This window comes from Hemicordylus capensis, chromosome 1 (genome assembly GCF_027244095.1).
Source record: "Hemicordylus capensis ecotype Gifberg chromosome 1, rHemCap1.1.pri, whole genome shotgun sequence".
Taxonomy (NCBI): domain Eukaryota; kingdom Metazoa; phylum Chordata; class Lepidosauria; order Squamata; family Cordylidae; genus Hemicordylus; species Hemicordylus capensis.
The window spans coordinates 79556719-79578870 of record NC_069657.1 but is presented as its reverse complement, the minus strand read 5'-3'; the positions used below and the strand labels follow the sequence as shown (position 1 = coordinate 79578870).

At 44.5% G+C, this 22152-nt stretch overlaps 1 protein-coding gene across 2 annotated transcripts in view; it reads right to left on the bottom strand.

Annotated features, from left to right (window-relative positions):
- Positions 1-13305: 13305 nt before the first annotated feature.
- Positions 13306-22152, bottom strand: part of LOC128332086 (serine/arginine-rich splicing factor 5-like) — a 28657-nt gene continuing 19810 nt past the window's right edge. The window contains exons 7-9 of one of the 2 annotated variants that reach the window (XM_053266364.1): positions 17159-17232; positions 16368-16478; positions 13306-14811 (exon numbers count right to left, since the gene is read on the bottom strand). In XM_053266364.1, coding sequence (XP_053122339.1) covers positions 14568-14811; positions 16368-16478; positions 17159-17232 — 429 coding nt within the window. In that variant the 3' untranslated portion in view covers positions 13306-14567. Of the gene's footprint in view, positions 14815-16367; positions 16479-17158; positions 17233-22152 lie in introns of both variants that reach the window. The other variant, XM_053266357.1, reaches the window with a different exon arrangement.

Below are 22152 nucleotides of genomic sequence, written 5' to 3'. Positions count from 1 at the left end.
ATTCAGACTGATATGTTTTGAGAAAAATTCTAGGCCAAAAGCTGAATTGTTTGTCCAGAAAATGCACAGACATCCTCTAGTGGAGTAACAAGTCCAAGACAGTTAGTTCCCCTTATAGCAAAACGTGAGTGAGTGCTTTGGTCACTTATGCTGCATATTAGGATATGACTGAAAGGATACTTGACTGAAAAGAGGCCGGGGCATTGCATGGACTGGAAAAAATAGCAATAAGCCCTAACGTTGCTGGAAGCGTGGTTATTTATTTTTCATATTTATAAGCTGCCTTTCCATCCAGTGATGCCCAATGCACCTAACAGAATATAAAATCACCATAAAAATATAGCACTTAAAATAATGCAGAAAACAATAGATTAGAAAACCACCACATCACAGCAGTAAACAACAAATCATAAATACACGAATTAGCCCACTGAAAGGTTAACAAAAAGGTCTTAACCCCCAAAGCCAGCAGAAGGCTTTTTATTTGTCATAGGCATTCCCACATAAGAGTGCATTGCAATAATCCAAACAGGATGTAACTATGATGCTTTGCTATAGCCAGATTTGCCTTTCCTTGGAGTGGTTGCAGCTGGTGCACCAAGCAAGTGGGTCAGCCTCCTCTGGCCACAGCCATCACCTGAGCCTCCAGGCTGAAGGCTGAGTCCCAGAAGTATCTCTAAGCTGCAAACTGTTTTTCACTTTGCAATTTGCAACTGCACCCAACACAGGCTGAACCTAGGCCAACAATTCTATGGACCATCCTAGCAGCATAAGAAGTTGTCCAGATACCTCCACTGGAATTGTACCAATGATGGCATCCATGTTAGAATTTATGTAGGCAATCTTATCTGATAAGTGTCTCGCAAACAAGTCCAAGTGTGTACTAGAGCGTTCTTTCTTTCTGCCTCCCCAAGATGTAATAGTCCTTTGATCACCTGAAATAACTGCAGGAAGACTGTGCAGGTGTGATGGTGGCAGAAAAGACTTCTTTACTGCCATAACCACCACAGTGTAGGCTCTAGAGGCGAAAAGAGGGAGGTGAAAAGAGAGTTTGAGGAACATTTAGCTAAAAGCATCAAGGGGAATAACAAAAACTTCTTTAAATACATCAGAAGCAGGAAACTTGCCAGGGAGGCAGCTGGACCATTAGAAAATGAGGGAGTGAAAAGGATTATTAAGGAGGATATGGAGGTTGCAGAGAAGCTAAATGAATTCTTTGCATCCGTCTTCACGGCAGAGGATACTGAGCATATACCTGTTCCTGAACCAGGCTTTTTAGGGATGGAGGCTAAAGAACTGAGCCAGATGGAAGTGATGAGAGATGATGTTCTAAACTGTCTGGAAAAACTGAAAACTAACAAATCACCAGGGCCAGATGGCATCCATCCTAGAGTCCTCAAATAACTCAAATGTGAAATTGTTGGCCTCCTTGCTAAAATATATAACTTATCCCTGCAATCAGGTTCTGTACCAGAGGAGTAGAGAGTAGCACAATGTAACACCGATTTTCAAGAAGGGATCCAGGGGTGATCCGGGAAATTACAGGCCGGTTAGCTTAACATCTGTTCCAGGCAAATTGATAGAAAGCATCCTCAAGGATAAAATTGTAAAGCACACAGAAGAACAGGCCCTGCTGGGAGTGAACCAGCATGGGTTCCACAAAGGTAAATCTTGCCTGACCAACCTTTTGGAGTTCTTTGAGAGTGTCAACAAGTGTGCAGGGTGATCCAGTTGACATAGTATACCTGGACTTCCAAAAAGCTTTTGACAAAGTTCCTCATCAAAGACTCCTGAGGAAACTTAGTGGTCATGGGATAAGGGGACAAGTACATGTGTGGATTGCTAACTGGTTGAAAGACAGGAAACAGAGGGTAGGTATAAATGGAGAGTTTTCACAATGGAGGGAAGTAAGAAGTGGGGTCCCCCAGGGATCTGTACTGGGACCGGTGCTTTTTAATTTATTCATCAATGATCTAGAAGCAGGGGTAAGCGGCGAGGTGGCCAAACTTGCAGATGATACCAAACTCTTTCGGGTAGTGAAATCCATAACTGATTGTGAAGAGCTCCAAAAGGATCTCTCCAAATTGGGTGAGTGGGCGACAAAGTGGCAAATGCGGTTCAATGTTGGCAAGTGTAAAGTGATGCACATTGGGACGAAGAACCCCAACTTCAAGTATATGCTGATGGGATCTGAGCTGTTGGTGACTGACCAGGAGAGGGATCTTGGGGTCGTGGTGGACAGCTCGTTGAAAGTGTCGACTCAGTGTGTGGCAGCTGTAAAAAAAGCCAATTCCATGCTAGGGATCATTAGGAAGAGGAATGAAAAATAAAACTGGTAATATTCTAATGCCCTTATACAAAACTATGGTGCGGCCACACCTGGAGTACTGCATACAATTCTGGTCACTACATCTAAAAAAGGACATTGTAGAACTGGAAAAGGTGCAGAAGAGGGCAACCAAGATGATCAAGGGCCTAGAGCACCTTTCTTATGAGGCTAGGCTACAACACCTGGGGCTATTCAGTTCAGGAAAAAAGACAACTGCGGGGAGACATGATAGAGGTCTATAAAATCATGCATGGTGTGGAGAAAGTGGATAGAGAGAAATACTTCTCCCTCTCCCATAACACTAGAACCAGGGGTCATCCCATGAAATTGAGTGCCGGGGAATCTAGGACCAGCAAATGGCTTTTTCACACCACGCATAATCAACTTGTGGAATTCTCTGCTATGAGATGTGGTGACAGCCAACAACCTGGATGGCTTTAAGAGGGGTTTGGATAACTTCATGGAGGTCTATTGATGGCTACTAGTCGGAGGGCTGTAGGCCACCTCCAGCCTCTGGGGTGGGGTGCCTCTGGGTACCAGTTGCAGGGGAGTAACAGCAGGAGAGAGGGCATGCCCTCAACTCCTGCCTGTGGCTTCCAGCGGCATCTGGTGGGCCACTGTGTGAAACGGGATGCTGGACTAGATAGGCCTTGGGCCTGATCTAGCAGGGCTGTTCTTATGTTCTCTATTACAGAACGCTGGTACATGTTCTATTGCACACATCATGAATTTTCCATCACTGCTGCTCTAGTCATCACCCATTTCATTGCCTCCAGCTGACTGGAAAACTAGGAAGTGGCCCTCCAATCTCTAAGTATGGCAAACCAGCCTCCCAACCAACCAGGAAAGGAGGGCTCTGGTCTTGAGGTCTTCAGGCAACCTGTTTGCAATGGGTCCACAATAATCCTACCGCTGGAGACGAGATCATAGTTTAGTAAGGTTATGTGAGGTTTCTTAGATGTGCATTGAGATTAGATCCCAACTCAGGAAAGTTATCCAAAGAAAGGAGAGGCATAAACTTAAGCCTCACTTTGATTCAGCAGAAAGTAATGCTCCAGGTTCACTGGACTCCAGCTCATTTCTTTGCTTTAGTTGATGACAAGTGTTGGCAGACACCCCTTTTGAAAGATGTCCTGACAAGAGTTACTTTGGTTCGTGACACTTCTTATGATTTCAACTCAATACATGGTCTATTAGGCCTAGCAGCAGACTAGGGTTCAGAAGGCACAGTTGCCGAGGGCCTTAGTGGTGACTAAGTGTTTAATTCTCCAGAGAGAAGGCAAAGTCTTCTCCTGACGTATACTTTGGTGCTGGAGAAGACTTTTGAAGATACCATGGACAGCCAGGAAAACAAACAAATGGATCATAGAACAAATCAATCCAGAATTTTCACTCGAGGCACAAATGACCAGGCTCAAACCATCATACTTCGGACACATTATGCACAGACCCAGCTCCCTTGAGAAGCCTATAATGCTGGGGGAAATTGAAGGAAAGAGAAGAAGATGACCAGCAGCAAGGTGGATGGACTTGATTACAACAGCAATAAATGCACCACTGAGAGACCTTAAAGGTCAAGTTGAAGACAGATCATCCTGGATTGAATCTATGTGGTTGCTAAGAGTCAATACCAACTTGACAGGACTTAATCAGTCGATGAACTTGTTAGCTTTGGCAGCTAAGGAAAAGGTGACATACCATAAAATGAGTTAATTAAAAATTCCAGGCTATTTGGGGTGACTTCTTGGTTTTCTTTGCATTCTGAGCTGCAATCTGTATCTATAGCAAAATAAACCATGGGGTTTACCAGTTTGTAGTAAATCTCTGGATATACGGGATAATTTCTTCTCTGTCACTCTTCTTTCATTGTGTTAGGTTTAATGGGGAGAGATAGTTGGGGGAGCTAATACACCTATTAGTGCAGAAGTGTTGTTTCTTATGATTGCACTCTGAATATTAAAAAATTCCAATATAATAAATTTTTAAAAGGGAGTTTGAGAACCATTGTTAATTGGGCTGGGCAACTACATATGTTATCAGTCCATAGCACCCATTTAGTACTTGCATGGAGAAATAAGGAGAAATAGTTATGCCATCCTTCAGTTGATATGCATGTCCCCCACATGCAGTAGTGGCCAGTGAGGGCGCCAGTGGAGGGGGCGGCAAGAGGCACCTTTAAGAGTAAAAGAATAGGTGCTCACCTCTGCTCTCGCCGCACCTGAACACTGCTTGGAGAAGCAGTGTGCCGCCCAGCACCCCCTGCGGTGGGGGATCGCCTCCACCACTCACCTGGCTGCTGGCGGGGGATCGGCTCCGAGCAGCATTCAGGTGCAGCGAGAGCGGAGATAAGCACCTATTCTTTTACTCTTAAAGGTGCCTCTCACCACCCCTCCACCGGCGCCCTCACCGGCCGCTACTGCCCATGGTGATAGACCGGTCCCAGAAACATCATGAGTTACATTTCTGCCCAAGGCCGGCACTGACCCTTGTCCACACCCACAAGGTTACAAGCTTACAGAAAAGCTCCTCCTCTCCCCTCACTTGGTGGATGAGAAGAAAACAGCCACTGCTGAGGCCTTCAGAAGGTGGGACGGGGAACAGCTGTCCCCAAAAGATGCAGCAGTAGTTTTGGTGACAACTCCTTGTCATCTGAGGGTGGGAAGCTGCTATCATGGTGCAGTAGTGGTAGCAATCCTCCCCCTCCCCAAGAGAGAGTGTGTGTGTGGCAGGGGGAGGAGCTGGAGCTGCTGTCACTGCCAGGTTCTTCATTGGCAATACCTTCCCTTATCACCGGCCAATGGGAACATCCCTCAGGCCGCACAATGATGCAGTTCCTGGGGATGCTCTCATTGACTGATGGGGAGGATCGGAGAAGAAGCTACCACACAGATGTAGGGGTCTGGGGGAACATTCCAATTGGCCAACAGAACCTGAGATTTCAGAAGCTAATTGTCCATTCTTTATGTCCAGGCTGAGTCAGCCTCCAGCACCAGACACCTGAGAATGGCTAGTACAGTCCTTGATTCTGTCCCACAAGAGCAAGGCATTTACCTTTCTTTTTTTAAAAAAGTATCTCCCTCCTTCTGATGAAGCTTATATAACAGTTCTTCTTAAGCCCACTAAAGACTCTGAACTGTGTACTAGCTATAGACCTATCACCTTGTTAAATATTGATGCTAAGGTGTTGGCATGACTGTGCTTCCTACCATTATTCAGCCTGTTCAGACCAGATTTATATCTGGCCAATAAGTATCAGACATCAAATTGTTTGTTGATTGATGTTTTAGCTCCATTCTCAGAGAAGCAAGGCCCGGCTGCTATAATTTCTTTAGATGTAGAGCGTTTAGATGTGGACCATTTGATATGGTCCATCTGGGGTTCTTGAAACAAGTTTTGATCAAATTTGGATTTCCTCCCAAGTTTTTTGACTTGGACTACTATATAAGTCTCCCTATTCATAAGTTATCACCAATGGTATATTATCAAATAATATACCTTTAATTAGATTAGAAAGCTCAGGATTCATAAAACATATTGTTGCAATTATATTAACTATAATATTCCACTTGGTTCTATAATCTACTTCTTTGATTTACCCCAGAATCCTGGGTTTTAGACGTGGTTTTGAGTGGGTGAATCCCAGTTTTGAAGTTTGCTTGTTAGTCTTTTTATTACTTCTGAAACTTTTTTTTAAAAAAAAATTTAGACTTTGAGAGCAGAGTTTGATGTACCTTCAGATGCTAGCTGGCTAATCCAGCTAAAGCATTTATGGTCATGGCTCTTTGGTCCTGATGAAACTGCAGCTTCTGAAATTCCATCTTTATTATTGCACCAAGCCAGCTGATTATTGTCAAGCCCTAATAACTTCCAAATATCATAGAGTGAATTGTTGGCACTTACCTGAATGGTCATTCTCCTCAGAAGTATGGATTGTATCCGATGACAGGATGGGTTGTCATGACCTACTACTCCACAGAAAGGGCCAATCAAAAACTTTGTGGCTAGTCAGGAGGGAGGGACCAACCCCTCAGATTTCAGTACTTAGCCAGCGAACTCGTGCTCCAAAAGATAGAAAAAACACAGTAAACAGAGCCAAAGAAAACGGCAATTAGAACAGACTGAATAGGAACATGAAAGACTCGTCAGGAACGAGCAGTGCCCTAACTCAAAAACCACCCCAGGGAGGTCAGACTGCCCAGGAGGAAAACCTCCCCACATAAATATGTGAAGGACAGGCAGAGGATAGCCAGAAAAGATAAAGACCAGACACACAAGCGGGAGGGTTGGATACAATCCATACTTCTGAGGAGAATGACCATTCAGGTAAGTGACAACGATTCATTCTCCCTCAGAAGAGGATTGTATCCGATGACAGGATGGGACCTGCCAAAGCCCTATGAAAAAACCAGGGTGGGAGCTACAAGGTCTGGTCCTATTGTGGAACCACCTGCTGCAAAATGCGCCTGCCAAAAGAGGCGTCGGCCGAGGTTCAATCGTGAATTTTATAATGTTTCACGAAGGTTGAGAGAGAAGCCCAGGTTGCCGCCCGGCAAATATCCACCAGAGGCACCAAGGTGGAAAAAGCGGCAGATGCAGCCGCACTCGAGTGGAGTGGGCAGTGATCCCAGCAGGAGCCCCTGTAGCAGAATATGCCAGTAGGATACACTGGCATATCCAATGTGACAACGTAGCAGTGAAGACTCGCCTGCCCAGAGCACAGTCCCTGAATGAGACAAAGAAGGACTCTGTGGTCCGAATCGCCTTCGTGCGCCGCAGGTAAATCTTAACAGCCCTGCGCACGTCTACCGTATGCCATTCTTTCTCCTTCGTGCAAGAAGGATGTGGACAGAAAGAAGGCAACATCAGCTCCTGTGCGCGATGGAAAACTGAATTGACCTTAGGTAGATAAGATGGATCAGTACGTAACAAAACATAGTCAGGATAAACTAGACACAACTCCTTATGCACGGATAGCGCGCCCAAGTCTGCTACCCGCCGCGTAGAAGTAATTGCCACCAAAAACAATACCTTAAAGGTCAACAACTGTAGAGGAACCGAATGCAAAGGCTTGAAAGGCGCCTTGGTGAGAGCTCTGAGAACCAAATTCAAGTCCCAGGTAGGAAACCTGTGGACCATAGGTGGCTTCAAAACTGCTGCTCCTTTTAAAAACCTCTGAACATGAGGATGTGCCGATAGGGTGGGAACTCCCTACACCTGCAAGACAGTAGACAAGGCAAAAACCTGGCGATGGAGAGTATTGGGCCGAAGCCCAGAATCAAGACCCTTCTGCAAAAACCCCAACACCTGTGCAACAGAAGCCGAAAGAGGAGGAATCCCAGAGGAAGCACACCAGGTCGCGAATGCTTTCCAAGTGGACTGATATACACGAACAGTAGAAGGACGGCGGGAAGCCAAAATGGTCTGTTGAACAGAACTAGAGTAGCCAGAAACTACTAGAGCCTCCCGCTCAACCTCCATGTGTAGAGGCTGAGCCACGCTGGTTCTGGATGAAAAAGGGGACCCTGACTGAGAAGCTGAGGATGGGACCCCAGGGGCATTGGCGGAGCTGACGACAGCGCTACCAGGTCCGAGAACCATGGCCTCCGCGGCCAATGCGGGGCCACCAGAAGGACCTCTGCCCGAAGCTCGCGTATCCTTCGAATGGTCTGAGGTAGAATGGCGAAGTGGGGGAAGGCATACAACAACTCCCTCGGCCATAGGAATGTTAGAGCGTCTGTCCCCGCGGCCCCGGAAACCTGATACCGTGTGAGGTACTGGTCTAGTTTGGCGTTTGCTGGGGAGGCGAACAGGTCCAGGGATGGATGGCCAAAATGCCGAACCACCCGATGGGAGACTTGGGGGTCCAGAGACCACTCCGCGGGGTCCATGTGAGACCGTCTGAGCCAATCTGCAAGGGTGTTGGACACCCCACTGATGTGATCCGTCTGCAAGGAGAGAAGGTGTTCCTCTGCCCACTCCAACAGGAGGGAGGCCTCCTGCATCAGGGACCGGGACCTTGTCCCGCCCTGACGGTTGACATGGGCCTTGGAGGTTGCACTGTCCGTGCGAACCAGGACATGCTGGGCGTGAACCACAGGAAGGAACTCTTGCAGAACCAGCTTGATCGCTCACAATTCTAGCCAGTTTATGGAGTTGGAAGCCTCCTCCTCCAACCAGCACCCCTGAGCCAGAAGATGAAGGCAATGACCCCCCCAGCCCTGAAGGCTGACATCTGTTGTCACCTGGACCCGAGGCATCGGAAGAAACCTCACCCCCTTTTTTGCTGCTGGAGAAAACCACCATCTCAGGGAGCGTTGGATCTGTGGAGGCAGGGAGACCTGGAGCCTGGACCGACTGGCAATCTGCTCCTGAAACGGCAACAACAGCCACTGGAGGGGGCGGGAGTGGAAATGACTCCAAGGAACGATCCCTATGGTGGAAACCATGAGCCCTTGAAACTGACTCAGGGAGAGGAGATCGGACCTGGGGCGTAGGACTAAGAAATGGCACTTGGATGCAAGCTTGACCCTGCGTTCGGGCGGGAGACATACAGTCCCCTCGACTGTGTCAATAACAGCCCCGAGATGAACCAGTTTCGTCTGGGGAACAAGGGAGCTCTTCTTGAAGTTCACCATGAAACCGTGGGACTCCAGAACCAACAGGGTTGCCTGTATATCCTCCTGGGCCCTCTGGAAGGATGACGACCTCAGCAAAAAGTCGTCCAAATACGGATAAAGGTGAACCCCCTTGGTCCTCAAGTGTGCCACGAGTGCCACCATGAATTTGGTAAACAGCAACAGCACTGCAGCAGCACTTACATTTATATACCGCTTTATAGCCGGAGCTCTAAGCTGTTTACAATGATTTAGCATATTGCCCCCAACATTCTGGGTACTCATTTTACCGACCTCGGAAGGATGGAAGGCTGAGTCAACCTTGAGCCACTGGTCAGGATCGAACTTGTAACCTTCTGGTTACAGGGCAGCAGTTTTACCACTGCGCCACCAGGAGCTCTTCTGACTGCGCCAAACACCCTTGGCGCAGTCAAAAGACCAAAGGGCAGTGCCCGATACTGAAAGTGCGACCCCTGGTACGCGAACCGCAGGAAACGTCTGTCCTGGGCCAGGATAGGGACATGAAGGTACGCCTCCTTGAGGTCCACAGGCGAGAGGTAATCGCCCTCCTGGAGAACCATCAAAATTGTGTGAAGGGTTTCCATGCGAAACCCCCTCTGTCTGAGGAAACGTTTGACGTACTTCAAATCCAAAATGGCTCTCCACTCGTTCTTTTGGGGAACCAGAAAAAGAATGGAATAAATCCCCTCTCCCCGCTTCCCCAGGGGCACAGGCTCGATTGCCTGAATGCTGACCAGATGCTGGATAGCTTCCAACATCAGAAGTGACTTTTGAGCCCTGTGGGACTGGGGAGTGGGGAAATAGTGGTCTGAAGGAAGATGGTCGAACTCCAGAGCATAGCCCTGGGACACTGTCCTGAGTAGCCAAGCGTCCATGCACGTTGTGACCAGGCCGCCGCAAATGACTGCAACCTGCCCCCCTACCTGGAAAGGAAGTGACAGCAAGGGATAGTCATTGGTTGGAACCCTTCTTGAAACTGGGCTTGACCTGTTGACCGGCATGCTGGGGGCAACGGAAAGAGCAGTCACGAAAGGAGGATTGGGCCCTTGACCACGACCCTCGCTCCTACCTGTTCTGCCTGTAACAAAATGAAGGTTTATATCCCTTGGTAGATGACGTAGAAGGAAGACTTTTACGTTCCTGATGGGAAACGCTTGAGGGCATTGCCTTTTTCTTTTCACTGGTCTCAATCAGAACTGGTTCCAAAACCTCCCCAAAGAGCTTCCCACCCCGGAAGGCTGAATTAGCTAAGTTGCTCCTGGACTTTTGGTCCACCTTCCAGTTCTTCAACCACAGTAAACACCTGTCAGTGACATCCGATGCTAGTGCCCTGGCAGAAAGCTGGGCTGCATCTAAGGAGGAATCTGCCATAAAGGCTGATGCCTTACCCAACTTATTGAGCCCCTGCCTTAGGGCAAGCAATTCAGGGGGAACCAACTCCTTCACCCATAGGATAGTCGCCCTTGCAAACATAGAATTAGCCATAGAAGCCCTCAGAGACAAGGCAGACGCTTCATGCGATCTGCGCAGAGCAGCGTCACATTTTTTAATCGTCAAGATTCTTGAGAACCTCATCCCCATCCCTGGGGAGGACAGCCCCCGTGACCAAGGCGGCCACCTCAGCATCCACAGGTGGCAGCTTCAACTTGTCCATAACCTCTGCACTAGAGGGGGGCCCTTACACTCAGTAGGATGGTCCCATTCTGACTGAATAATGTCCAGAAACAACTGAGGACAAGGTACAGTCACCTCAGGATGCTTGAAGGCGGGAAGGACCTCGGGGTCCCCCACCTGGTTCCCAGAGGCCGGCGGAACCACCCCTTCCAAGCGGAGGCTCTTACAGACCTTGTGTAAAAGGACTGGGTAGTCCACAGGTGTGAACAATCGGTAGGAGGGAGAAGGCGATGTCCCAGGATCCCCCTCATCCCCTGATAACTCTCCCTCCTCTTTACCAGAGTCAGAGTCATCAGAACGCTGACTGCCTATGGGGGGTACACTTCCATGTGCCCGAACGGGAGACAGGCAAGGAGACAACTGGGGGGGGGTCATCATGTGGCAGGGGGGCCCCACAGCCCGCAAACCCTCGGCCCTTAAAGGACGCGAGACTCCCTCCCCGACACCCAAAATGGGGGCCGCGCCGCTACCTGCAGCATCTAAAATGGCGACAGGCTGAGGGGAAGGGGTTTGGGTGGGAATAACGGCGGGAAGGGAAGAAGGAGCTGCTGCAACTGGCCAGGCAAATCTGCCAAACTCCTCAGCAGCGCCGTGAACGCTGGCGGAATCTCCTCCTCTCCCGACTCGGCGCCTGCAGCGTACTGTCGGCTGGAGGAAGGGCAGGGACGCTTTGCAGGTGGAGCGGCTCCGTCCCAGTCAGAGGACCCGGGCGCCACCTCCTGCAGCAGCAGCCCATCCTCCAAGCACAACACAGCACCTGCTTGGAGCAAGACAGGGCGAAGAACTGAAGTCTGAGGGGTTGGTCCCTCCCTCCTGGCTAGCCACAAAGTTTTTGATTGGCCCTGACTGTCGAGCAGTAGGTCGTGACAACCCATCCTGTCATCGGATACAATCCTCTTCTGAGGGAGAACAGTGGTTCCCAAACTGGGAGCCTCCAGCTGTTGCTAAACTAACTCCTATCAGCCCCAGTTACAATTTATTGTGGCAAGGGATGATAGGAGCTGTAGTTCAGCAACAGCTGGAGGCTTTGAGTTTGGGAACCACGGTCATAGAGCATTTGCACTGGCCCGCTTTGACATATTGCCCTTAGGGGTCTTACATGGTAAATATGGTAGGATTCCTTATTCTCAACATTACTGCCCATGTAGTACACAGGCCATAGAGGATGTGGGTCGTGTTTTATTATACTGTAATTTTTATAGGGATTCGCATGAGTTGTTAATTTTACCCCCAATTAAGGACCTACCAGGCAGAGGAAGCATATATTTTATTTCTCCTGTCAGACCATCAAGCCAACTTTATTCACATGGCGAGGTTTTGTGTAATAGCAATGAATATAACAGCATCTAATGAGTAATCTACTGGAGAAATTTACTATGCTACTGTATATTTGTAAAGTTATATTGTTGCTATATAGTTGTATGGGCCTGACTTTTTCTTACTTCTGTACTGGTCAAAGACTGTAAAAGTTTATCTTTATTATTAGATTTGGAACATTTATTAGATGCACCTAGGCCTGTAACCTTTCAATACTTAAAGCTATTGATGAGATTGATATTGATTATATCTGAGATCTTTGAAATAATGACCTTGAATACCCTATTTTATTAAATCAATGGCAGGTTGCATTGAGGGCAATGAAACGTGCCTTTTTAGATCTAGATTTTAGATAGTGGAAACTTTTATTCTGTGTCTATTGGACACGACAGAGAATGTTTAATAAGGGTTGGTTGCAACTTGCTAGGTGTTGGAGGTATAATTTGTATGAGGTACACTTACACATATGGTTTGATCCTGTCCAGTTTTCACACCAGTTTGTTTTGAAATTCAAAGGTAGTTAATATGACATTGCAGTTATTGTCTGTTAAGGATGTCCATGTTTTGTTGGGGTACATCCCTAGCCTATGGAATTTAGCACTGTATGACGAACTGTGGATTCTTCATGCTTGAGTTGTTACCAAAAGGATTATGACACTGCAAGGACAAGTTTACTCCTGAATTACAACTTACTGATATGTTCTTTGACAGCATTTGAACTGGGTTTTTTGTTGGTAAGGTAAAGAAGAATTCTTAGCAATTTAGTCAAACTTTAATGAACTGTTTATGCTTTGAAATATGTCAGATATCCTTGGTGGTTTTTAAATAAAAATCCCCCCTGCCCACCCACGTTGGTTGTATCCTATTATGTTAAGCTGTATTAAAGGGATTCTCCTCCCACCTTTAGTTATATTTACATGTATCATCACCCTTAATTATTGCAATGAAGTTACAATATACAGACAAAGGGAAAAAACTTTGGCCAATCCAATCAATCTTGTTACAGCATTTGACTCTTGTCCTGTGGTGCCAAACCAGAATAGCTTCTCACACACCAAATGTTTGTAATTGTCTTATGCTTCCATAAGAGCAAAGGTATGCACAGATGACTCCTAGTTTGATACACAGTGAGTGGTAGGCAGAGGAAGACTCAATGGGATGGGAAGCGGGAAAGGGGAGAACTAGAGGCCAGCTAGTTTTTAATAATTGCTTTGTCTAAGGTGGTGGAAATACACAAAGCAATTAGGGAAGAAAAAACTCACTTGTAATGAATTTGAGTAATGATCCGACAAACTAGTGTTTTATTATGTATCAATTTTATTGAAAATAAAAACTTGCTAACAAAGAAAAAAGTTTACAAACTTAGCTTTTAATGAACACAGAAAGACCGCTGAAGCTGCAGTAAGCAGGGGAGAAACATTTATTGAATGTACTGTGTCACATCAATACATTTAAACATTTTAGGGTTCAGTTTACAAATTCCCTCATTTTTAGGTATGTGGAAGCCAGATAGTTTAGTGATCACAAAATTATTAAGGACTAACAAAGCACTACTTACTAACAAAAACTAAAGCATGTTTCATAAACCCCAGAAAATGCCCTTTTACACTTTAGCATTAATTCACATCACAATAAGCTTTTACTGGAAGTTTGTGTTGACAGTTTGAAAATAATCCTCCCCTCTTAAATTTGACATTTTACTGGTACCAATACCACATGTACCTGCAGTATTTAGTGTCGCACTCTGGTGGCCATAGCGAACAATGCATTCCTTGCAATATTAAAAAGAACTTGAATTCCAACAAAATTGATATATTTGTAGTTTTCAAAGAGCTGCCTCTGTAAAATGACACCTTCTCAGACAACAGGTTAACTATTCGCCTAAGCTGCTGTACTGGCATCCCATCTGTTTAGATTATTTCTAAAAGGAAGAGTTCTGTAAACTATTTATCCAATCTAGATGCAACTCAAAGCAGAAGACACTTCTTGTCAAGGGTTTATTCTAAACTTGCATTTCGAAATGCACAGCATCAGCTTAACCACCAACATTAAAAATCTTTCCTGCTTTGTCTCTCTTCATGTAAATACTAGTTTAGAATCAGCAAAGCTTATACACAACCCAAATGCCCTCCTGTGCACTACTATTGTATATTGGGAATGTTAGCCAGAGCTTCTTAAAACTGCATGTTAATAACCAGTTAAGCTCAGCCATGGTGGTGTATTGGATGCTAACTAGTGGATCATCCATATGGGAACAAGCAGCACAGCCCAAGGACTCTGAAAAGTGGTACTACAGTCCATCTCTTAAATTTATCATATTCAATGGCAAGGGCAAAATCTCATTATGCTGTGCTGCTTTAGTCAGCAAGGCTTCACCTACAGTAGTACATAGTACAGGCGGGTAATTATAATTTGTCGATTGAAGTTGTTTTATTAAATGGTTACAATTTACTTAACTCCATTAAGGGTGGGGATGGGTGGGGAGTTCACATCCACTCTTCAGAGGTCTATGCTCACCTGATGAATTATTCCCCCCCGCCCATTTGCAACTTATTCAAGCTTGTAGAAAATTTGATTTAGAAATGAAATATTTATACAGCTCTCGAAATACCTTAACTGCGGCTTTCAGCAGAGCTCGACCTAGAGCGAGATCTCTTCTTGGCTGGAGGAGATGGAGAGGAATTTTGTGGGCCAGAGTGATGGTTTTTCTCAGAACCCTTCCTTTCGGGTGTACGGCTGCGGGAGCTCCTCTTTTCGGGTGTACGGCTACGAGAACGAGACTTGCTGGTTGACTTGGAAGATCTTGCAGATCTAGACTTGCTGCGAGATCTTGAATAACTTCGTGAACGAGATCTGCTTCTATGATAGATTGAAATGTTTACTTAATGGCCTTTGGACAGATTTTAATTTAATTAATACTGACACCATCGGGCACTCATGTTTCACTCAGCTTTCCTTGTATCCAGTTTTGCATGCTTACACCACACAATTGTGGAGTCTATCAAGACCCTAGAAGGTGGTAATATTCCTCCTTGAATACTAGTCAAATTCAGGCTCTTGCCATTCTGCTTCAGCAATAATTAAGGAAACATCATTGTTAAAAAATACACTTAGTGAACACCACCTGTCCAAATAAGTGGCAAGTGTATGAGCCTGAACTATTTCTCAGCTTAACTCTAGTACCCCAAGTCTTCAGAAAATCTTAGGAATGCATAAGTCACTTTTCCCTATTTACTCAACACCGTACTTGCTGCCTGCTGGAGTGTAAGTCTCTGCAAGCAATGAGAATGAGGCGCATGCGCAAACAAGCACACCCCACCTTTCCACAATAAAAAGGTACAACTAAGATCCAAAATGCTCCTCTAGTGCACATGCACAAGGATCTTTTTTCCTTCGGTGAATAGCAACAATAAACTGGGTTTCTCAATTTGAGTTTTCTGTTACACTCAGAGCTGCCATTAGCTGTTTGGCTGCAAACCACTGATTATCAAAGGTTCAGTATCACAAATCCATATCCAGACCTAACCACTGCTGCTTCTACCCTCATGGCACCACATTGTTGATTTCAGCAACTACACTTAAAACCAATATTAACACTAATAAGCATTTGTACAGTGCTTTGAGTGTGGAAGATGTTTGTTATAATACCCTGTAAGGTTAAATGTTACTGTTAACATTTCATATTATGAAGAGGTGCAGAAGAGAGCAATCAAGATGATCACGGGCCTAGAGCACCTTCCTTATGGAGGCAAGGCTACAACACCTGGGACTTTTTAGTTTAGAAAGACTACGGGGAGACATGATAGAGATCTATAAAATCATGCATGGTGTGGAGAAAGTGGATAGAGAGAAATTCGTCTCCCTCTTGCATAACACTAGAACCAGGGGTCATCCCATGAAACTGATTGCCAAGAAATTTAGGACCAACAAAAGGAAGTACTTTTTCACAGAACACAAACAAGCTATGGAATTCTCTGCCACAAGATGTGGTTACAGCCAACAGCCTGGATGGCTTTAAGAGGGATTTAGAGAAGTTCAGGGAGGACAGGTCTGTTAGTGGCTACTAGTCTGAGGGCTATAGGCCACCTCCAGCCACAGAGGCAAGATGCCTCCAAATACCAGTTGCAGAGGAGTAACAGCATGAGAGGGGGCATGCCCTCAGCTCTTGCCTGTGGGCTTCCCAGTGGTATCTTGTGGGCAACCATGCCCACTAATCTCACACTGAAGATAGAAAATTGAAACAAGTAGAGATGTACTTATCAGAAGCACAATATATAGAAAAACTGCCACTTGTTTTATTAAATGGTTACAAAGAAAAAATCAGTCATCCTTTGGGAAAATTCTGGACCACAATTTCCCCCAACCAGTTAAAATACATTAGTTGCCCCATCAGATGTTTGTGTGTAACATACCTGCGCCTTTTGCGATCTTCAATTAGTTTAATTCGGCGCCCATTCAACTCACTGCCATCCAACTTGTCCAAAGCACTCTTCATGTCACTGGATGATGCAAACTCCACAACACTGTACAGCCATTAGCAAAATTGTCATATAAGTTGGTGATGACAATAACAGGCACTTTCAAACATTTTAAACAACTTACTGCTCTTCTAACTGGGTTACTAAAAATACAGAACAATGACCCCAGCCTGTAAGTTACAATGGTAGCATGAACATTGTCTACTTCCAAAATTACTGAATTTCAGGATATTAATTTCAGCACTTTTAGAGAACACAAGATGTGTTCCTTGTCCCGACTTTAGAACTTCCACACAGTCATTCTTCTATTCCTAGACAAATAAGGTTTCACATAATTGTCCAGGGAACCAGTCTGGTAACAGTGCATGGAGGACACAAATTCTTTTACTTCTATTAATCCTGTGTATGCTATAAGAACAGATTAACACCTGTATCAAGGTGTTTTGAGCCAACCAAGCTTGAAGTGAGCACATGACATGAGAATATTGGTTGGGAATGGGATGTAAAGAAACATCCGATCCACATACCCAAGGAGGGCATTGGAATTCTGTTTGGTGCAGCTGCCATACTATGACAAATGAATTTTGAAAGTGAGTGGAATTTCAAGCCAGCTTGTGATATGGCAAATGGTCTGCTGTTCAAAGTAAAAAATCCCACTAGGTATGCCAATGGGCAGATCTAGAGCAACTCTTTGGATGTGGACCATTCACTATATCAGATCTTACCCTTCATTTGGATTGTTTCTGTGAGCATCGACAAAGGTCACTTCTCCAGCCTTTCTCATGAAGTCTTTCAAATCCTGCAGTGAAAGTTACACCTCAGTTTGAAATGTGAAGCATAAAGACGCAAGATATAGTGCTAAACAGGCCTCCTCCTTATGGCTACATTATAGTAAACTCCCATTTATTATAGCTAGAATGAGCAAAATTAAACTAGACACATAGCTCAGAGATGGCAACATAACATACCAGTTAAAAATTATCACAAATATTTTAACTATGTCACATATGAACAGCATTATTAAATGCAAGCATTTGATCATAACTGAAGTCTCAGTTCACTTGTATATTAAAGGTTTGCCTAAAAACATCCTTCCTCTCCTCTATACAAATTAAACACAAATGTCTTTATTAAGTTAATGCTAAGATTCTGTCACAAGCTGTCAAAAGACAGTAACAACTTTCCTGGCTTTTGTCAGTCCGTGTCACAACCTCAGTGTTATTTTAACAGAGACTTGCATTTAATGTAATCAAGGCAGTCTATGTTGCAACACTACATGGACTAAGTGTTAAAGATGTTTAAATATAAGTTTATGATTTATTTCTTAACCTTTACAAAGTGCCCCAAATAATAGCTGACATTTTATAGCCACAGGCTACTTACCACAACATACCACAAGTGGTCAGATGATATAAGCAGGTACCTTAAGCAAAGAGTCGCTTGTCCAATACCTAGCAGACCAAGAGGAACTCCCTTACATGGGAGGGGCAGAGGAATGGATCATAGCAATGTGCTTCAGGGGGGATGTACCAGAGACCCTGACAGCACTGGACACAGTCTCCGGAAGCAGCTCTAGAACCTGAGGTTGACCTGTGCTAGCCAATCGAGCTGTGGGCCAACCAAGATCTACATCGCCAAGATAGGTGTGTCATGGGTACCAAAGGGAAAACTCAGAACAGGCCAAGCCCTAGAAATTCAGCCACTAGGAACCCCAACCTCTTGGGTTCTTTCTCCTCCACACAAGAGAAACGAGGGCTAACCCAAAGCAAGGCTGTTAAAAGAGGTTCAAAATGAACTTGGTTAGAGATATATTTGTGAAAAAAAATACAAACAAAAAGCCTAAGACTGAACTACAGATCACAGGATGCCTCAATTTAGTGTTTAATAAAGTTCAGTTGAGTTTTTACAACTAGCATGTGAATCAAACAGTCTGAAAACCTAAGCCTTTATCCTAATATGAAACAAGTTGTAAGAGCAGACATTTCTTCATGGCAGGATTCAATTCTACCACATACCAAGCACTCCAGCCCAAGTTCTGCAGAACATTTGTGCATATCACCTTAATGTATAATTTCTCTTACTGATGGTGAAGTAATCACACTTAAAGATTTGTACAGTCAAGGCCAGAGTACTTCATATTTTGTAGGACTGAACCCCACTCAATACAGAGTTTACAACATACAATTCAAAGTTATGCTCAAAATACTTCAAGCTGGTAACATCCACAGTAAATAAGAACGCCAAAAAATTGTGTTCCGACCTTAACTCAGCCTTAACACAGGCACACCTGATTTATTTAAAAGTATGGCCATATTTGGAATGCAGTTGTAAATAAAGAGAATTTTTGAATTTAATGTTGACACTATCAGTAAGGAAGTGTGTCCATACAGAAATTCAGCGCTTAACTATTTCTCTAGATCTTAGCTAGAACCTTACACTGAAGCTACTGTATATAAAAATCCTTACATAGAAAGCCATGGTTTCTCTCACCCACCCTGTGCCCCCATTATATGGCAAATTTGCAGAGGGAGGGCAAAACCAGCTGTAATAAAAATGCACTACCAGAGGAACAGATTACTGGTGCTCTGGATTTAAACAAAATATAGGAGGAAATCTTGTCACTTTAACACACCAGAACATGCTGGTTTTGAGAAGCAGAAGGATGCATTTTCATCTTAAAGCTTATGTAAATACATGTCCAAAACATAAGATGCTAGTTTGTGAGTTTTGAAAAATCAGGGAACCACCTAGATAGCGGTGCTGCTCCTCACTGGCTCACATGCTCTTCGCTAAGCTTAGAGGGCTGCTAACCAGACTTGCCTGGGGGGCAATTGCTACTTATCAAGTGAGCAGCTAGTTGAATGGTTCTTTAAATCCCATTGAAATCAATGAGACAACCACAAACCAATTTCAACTGGCCTTGAAAATGGTAGCAATTCCCAGACTGTAATCCTGAACCCAGTTATGTACAGACATACAAAAAAATGAGGGGGATTTCAGCTAGAGTAATCTCTCATGCAACCTGGCTATTTATTGCAAGATGAGTACTTGAACAGATTCTACATTTAGACAGCAATCCTAAACATACTTACCTGGGAATAAACCTATGGATCATAGGGAGGTTTACCTTTCAGGTAAATATGCATAGGATTGCACTGTTATGTCAAAATGGGGAAGGATGCAGAAGAAACTTGTGTTTTCCTATAAACTCCTATTCCAGAGAATATGGAAATGAAGCCAGGCATATATTATGCACTCTATAGCAAAGAAAAGGTCATGGATGCAGTAGAGTAAAATATACTTCTGTTCCTGCCTGCATAAGGCAGATATTAATGTTTGCCAGGTTATTCTCATCTTAAAGTCACCATATACTTCCAGGCTCAACAGGAAGCACTGAAACAGCTTCTGAGGTAACAATTTAGTGTTTCTCATACAGTTAGTAATCTCATCCATCCCAAAGGCATACAGAACTTTTTCACAAGATGCTAGTTGTTTGTATCATGGCTGCAAAATAAATAGATCTGAACAGAAAGGTTTCCTTTTTCATTTAAACCCCTTGGGGGAAAGATGTTACTTACAACAGGAAACCATGTGCGGTGCCCTTTGAGGCCCAATTCACTCATGCAAGAGCAGCACAGTAAGTGCTTGAAATTGACCTACACAGAGGCTGCTCCATGCAGCAAGCTGTCTGCATAAGTAGTTTACCAAATGGTTCTGGCCATTTTGAATAAACTTCTACAGAGCTGAACAAGGTTTGTGATGTTCCACTGAAAAGTCCCATGAAAACTACTTCACACAAGCAGCTTTCCCTAACAGCCCAAGCAGTTACTATAGTGTTGTGTCTATGCCCGATGACACTCCTGTACTCCCATATCACTCTTGCCACATCAATTGTGCCCAGAATCCAATTTGCAGTCAGAGGGGAAGACAATTATTTGTTCCAATTTGCATTCCTGATTACTTAGATAACAATAAGATAGTAATCGTCCAGGAAGGAACAATCTCAGCATTACAGCTGTCTGCACTACAGCCTAGCTAAACAAAAGGCTGGGTTGGTTATATAAAACACATCAGCACAGACTGGTTCCCTGTCTGCCCCAATCAGCTTCAGAGAGTTTTAACGAACAAGTACCTAAAGAAATGCCAAGGGCCCTTCAAGGTTTTTGAGCTCTTGAAGAGTCCCAGAAATTGCTCTAGCCAAGCTTGAGAAGTACTGCCCCATTACTATAAAGCACCCTGCAAGAAGATGCCTGCACTTGCCCCTTTTGGGATGCCTGAATAGGAACAAGGTGTCTCAGTATCCTCAGACTCATCAAACCTTTTGTTTAGGGATTGTTGCGGGGATGGACTGGCACCCAGCCATCCCCCAAAACCAAATCTTTACTAAAAGGAATTATGCTTTTTGCACTTTTTACCTAGCTAGTGCTTTAAAGAAATCCCTTCCTTGTGTGCTGAAACTAAAAAACGATGCATGCAGGAGAGCGAGAATTTCTTCCTTCTTGCACGGGATGATTCACAATTGCTTCCTTAACTCCCATGGATATTTCAGCATACTCCAAGTTAGTGGGCTGGCAACCAGGAAAAGGCACACTGCTTCCTCCTTGCACCAGAAGCCTCACTGAGTGACGTGGCCCACTCCTTGCAACAAAAGGCCTTCACCGCCTTCCGTTCCAAAGGATGACAGCAACTTCACTATCCTCGGCTCTCCAGACCAGCCTAGGGTATGTATAGGATTGTAACTTCTTCACTTTGTCCATCATCTCTCTCCCCATCCCTCTATGCTATGATCCTCTCAAGTTTGTATCCACTGGAATCTGGTACAACTCTTAAGGAACAGCATCTTGTAGTGAAGTACAAAATGTCCAAACTTCAGAAAAGATATTGGGCACTTTGTGAGATACAATTCTCAAACCAAAGTGTTAAAAAGGTGAGATGCAAGTATATCAGTGGTTATTGCAGTCAGAAGTGGAGACAGAAAGAAAGGTGCACTAGGCAGCTTCCCTTAATCTAACTGGAATCAAATTAATGGAAGAACAGACATAAGTGAAATATCCATGTTTAAAAGCAGTATCTCATTCATTAAATACCAGGTACTGGAGAAAAGAGACAGGGAGTATGCCATCTTCATGCCCTGCTTTGTCCACTTCCAGAGGCATCTAGCTACCTACAGCTGGAAACCAGATGCTGATTAGACTACCTCTTGGTCCAATTATAATTTAATTACCATCTAACTCCAAAGGCTCTAGGCAGTTCACAAACAATAAAGACAAAACAAAACAAACTGTTAACAAAGCCATTTAAAACATTCAAAGATTACTAAAAGCCAGTCCTTTAAAAAATGTGTCTCAAGTGACACTTTTGAAGGCTGGTAAATGTGTTAAACCACGAATGTCTATAGGGAACGCATTCCACAGCCCAGGAATGACTACAGAGAAGGCCCACTCCCAAGTCACTGTGGCTTATGGAGACGGAACTCTCTCGATGACCTCAATGTGCGGTGGGGATCATGAAGGCGGCCGTGTTCTCCCAGGTAACCTAGTCCCAAGCCATTTAAGGCTTTAAAGGTAATTACCAGCACTTTGTATTTTGCCCAGAAACCTATTGGTAGCCAGTGCAATTGTTTTAAAACAGGCATAATATGGTCTCTCCAAGAAACACTGGAGACCAGTCTAGCCACTGCATTTTGAATGAACTGAAGTTTCTGAACTACATACAAATG